Source organism: Egretta garzetta, unplaced genomic scaffold (genome assembly GCF_000687185.1).
Source record: "Egretta garzetta isolate BGI_Z169 unplaced genomic scaffold, ASM68718v1 scaffold471, whole genome shotgun sequence".
NCBI classification, from domain to species: domain Eukaryota; kingdom Metazoa; phylum Chordata; class Aves; order Pelecaniformes; family Ardeidae; genus Egretta; species Egretta garzetta.
Window position 1 is genome coordinate 643052 of NW_009258629.1, and position 2917 is coordinate 645968.

Below are 2917 nucleotides of genomic sequence, written 5' to 3' on the forward strand. Positions count from 1 at the left end.
GATGGTGGCCTGGCCAGGAAGAGGACTCCCAAACCCTTCCTGCACTGGGGTTGGCTGGGGAGGGGCTGTCCCCAGTAGGCAACCTGGATCCAGTCACCTTCTTTTGGAGGTGAAGATGACTGAGTGGTATGGACATAAGCCATTCTGGACACGGGCCACCACTCAGCTTCAGCAATGGAGAACAGTCCCCAGCAAATTCACTGTAACAGATGCAGCCATTGTGAAACTATTTCTGTGGATTTGGGAACAAATGTGTGCTTAGTCTGCATGCACCATGGCTATGTCATCAGTTTTACTCTGTCATTAACGGATAGACACAATAGTGATGCTTTCAGTTGTGTTTTTATTGAACAATAATAATCATATACTTTTTAAAACCAACCAGCTTATTAGATTTACATTCAAGAACTCGAAATGTCATTTATGACACTGTTGCAAAATAATGATAATGTATGCAGATATTTATTACATTCTTTAAATAATTCTCTTCAGTCTGCTGAAGGACTGTGGGTTTGATCCTGCTCTCACTGAAATCAAGAAAAAAATACTTTTGATATCAGTAGATGAGAATCAGTAAGTTTGCTTGTAAATAGCCCAAGATAATATTGCTTCCTTTCAGGCCTGAACATTCAATACAGGTTAAAATGTGGTATATATTAGTTTGAGATTTATGTTTATATGTCTCTGATTATTGTGGCAAGAGAGCCTGCACTACCATACTAACGTTTGGATGTCTGCTGCTGCCATCGTCCTTTTGTTCTAGAGCAGCATGGTTCAGCACTGCTTTCCCAGGCGAAAGCAGCCTGCTTCCACCAACTTTGGCTTTGGGTCAGGATATGGACTTTTTAAAGGCTTTGGAGCTTCTGTTGTTTGTAGTTTTAAAAGTATGTTTTCAGATCCTGCACCGAACTTCAGCTGTGGTACTGTGTGCTCCTCTCACTGTCAAAGCCCACACTGATTTCAAAGGAAACATGCAATTCAAAGCGCATTTCCAATGAGAGTGCTCTACGTTACGAGACAGTTTCTAAATTCATGCAATCCAGGTTCACTCTGACACAGCTACATCGGTTTCCATTATCCGAGGATCTGATTGTTTCCAGACATGTTATCAAACTCATCCCGGTGTGGATTTTTATGTTACAAATTTATCGTCCAGTCTGGACTGAAGGAGGGACTGCCAGTTCCTACAACACGTTAACGTAGACAGGTTATTCTCCTGGCTGAAATGGGACTGCTCACTTACACACGTAAGAAACAAAGGACTAGGCACCGAAGTAGTGTAGGATGTGGCTGGACTACCACGCACTGAGGGTCCAAGTCTTCCCTCCACTGGATCAGGTGAACTCCTCGTGAGTCGCAGGCTCCCTGTGACTTGCAGCTGGGCTACAGCCAGCGATGAAGACAGAAAGTATGAAGGTCCCTTTGCTGGCCTCTGGCATTGGACCCGCTCATCCCCAAGAAATGAAGACATCGCCTTAATGGCACCAAAGTAGCTACTTTATAGAAACTTATATATTTAAATAATGCTAAGCAGCTTTTTCGATTTCAGATCCCCCTCTACAAATATGTATCATTTACCAAGCTACTCTTTCTGTGGACAGAATTTAACTTTACAAATCCACCTCAATACAATATATGTCTGCAGTGTCTGGCCTAAATTATTCACAATGCATAAACTGAAATGATGGGTGTTTTCTCACTGAAGAAAGGCGTATTTATCTCTGAGAAATTGTCACCAAACTTCCAGAAACCAGAAAATGACTAGTGACTAACGTTGGTTTATTTAATTCACACTGTTGTGCTTCTACACTATTATTATTCTTGTGATTCAGGGGTGTTGCTTTCTATTCTGGGATTTGTTGATGTCCCTTCTTTCACGTTGGCTCCACACCAATAGTTTCACTCACCCAAACTGTCCACTGAATTCAGTGATAGCTTTCCCAGCCTCAGGCTGCAAGAGTCAGCTTCTGGCATTATGTAAATGAGGAGGGTTGAATCGTGTTGTTTTTTTAATATTACTATACATTCAGGAATCCACAATACATTTCTCTGTTCAAATACTTATCAAAACAAATACCAAAAATCATATATACTGTGCAGTCTATCTTTAAGTAAACATTTTTCTCATTAAAAACAGAATCACAATTGGCCTTCAGAGGTTACATTTTCATATGCTATAGATCTACTTTGTTCTTAAAGTGTGTTGTTGCATATTCAATAATCTGTGAGAAATGCATTCACCTGAAAGTCTTATGAGCGTAAGTAAATATCAGCGAGGATTTAGCCATTTCATTACCGGAGAGCGAATAGCTTTCTCCTTAATGAATTCCTCTTTTACAGAATTGCCATCCCCTGATGCCATGTCGTTCTCTGAAAATACAGAAAAATAAAGGAGGATTTCATTAAAACGAGTAAATTAAAATATTGTCCTGCAGCAATGTCCCTGGTTTTGGGAACACCTCAGAAAAACCTTAGCTGACAAGTCTTGCGGGAATCCCCCTGAATGCCTCCTATTATCCAGTTGCAAAATTTCTGCCAAATTATGGCATAAGCCAGATGTGTTTTCCAACAGTTTAAGCATAAGGCAGGTGATTTGAGTTCAGTTTCCAGTTCTTACTGTAACACTCCAGTGCGACACGGGACCAAGCAGCACATCCTAATAGCTACAGCAGTAAATCAAACATGCCTGGAGCTATTCCTGGACTGAGGCCAGCTGGCCTGGAATAGCCTGGTGCATGCCATTGAACTCTCTTACTCTCCAAAAAAAGGTAAAAGATATCCAGTTTGTCTACTGGAAATGGTAGCTGGCTGACACTGATTCCTGAGCTGTGGCTGAGGTTGTTTGGCACGGCTAGCTAGAAAGGGACAAAGCATGCCAGCCCCTACCCTACTGTTTGACCGGGAAGGGGGGCGAATT

The 2917-nt window shown here is 41.7% G+C and overlaps 1 protein-coding gene across 2 annotated transcripts in view; it reads right to left on the reverse strand.

Moving 5' to 3' along the window:
* Nucleotides 1-2269: 2269 nt before the first annotated feature.
* Nucleotides 2270-2917, reverse strand: part of ESM1 (endothelial cell specific molecule 1) — a 6788-nt gene continuing 6140 nt past the window's right edge. For both annotated transcript variants that reach the window (XM_009648254.1, XM_009648255.1), the window contains one exon: nucleotides 2270-2370. In XM_009648254.1, the coding sequence (XP_009646549.1) occupies nucleotides 2270-2370 (101 nt within the window). The remainder of the gene's footprint in view (nucleotides 2371-2917) is intronic.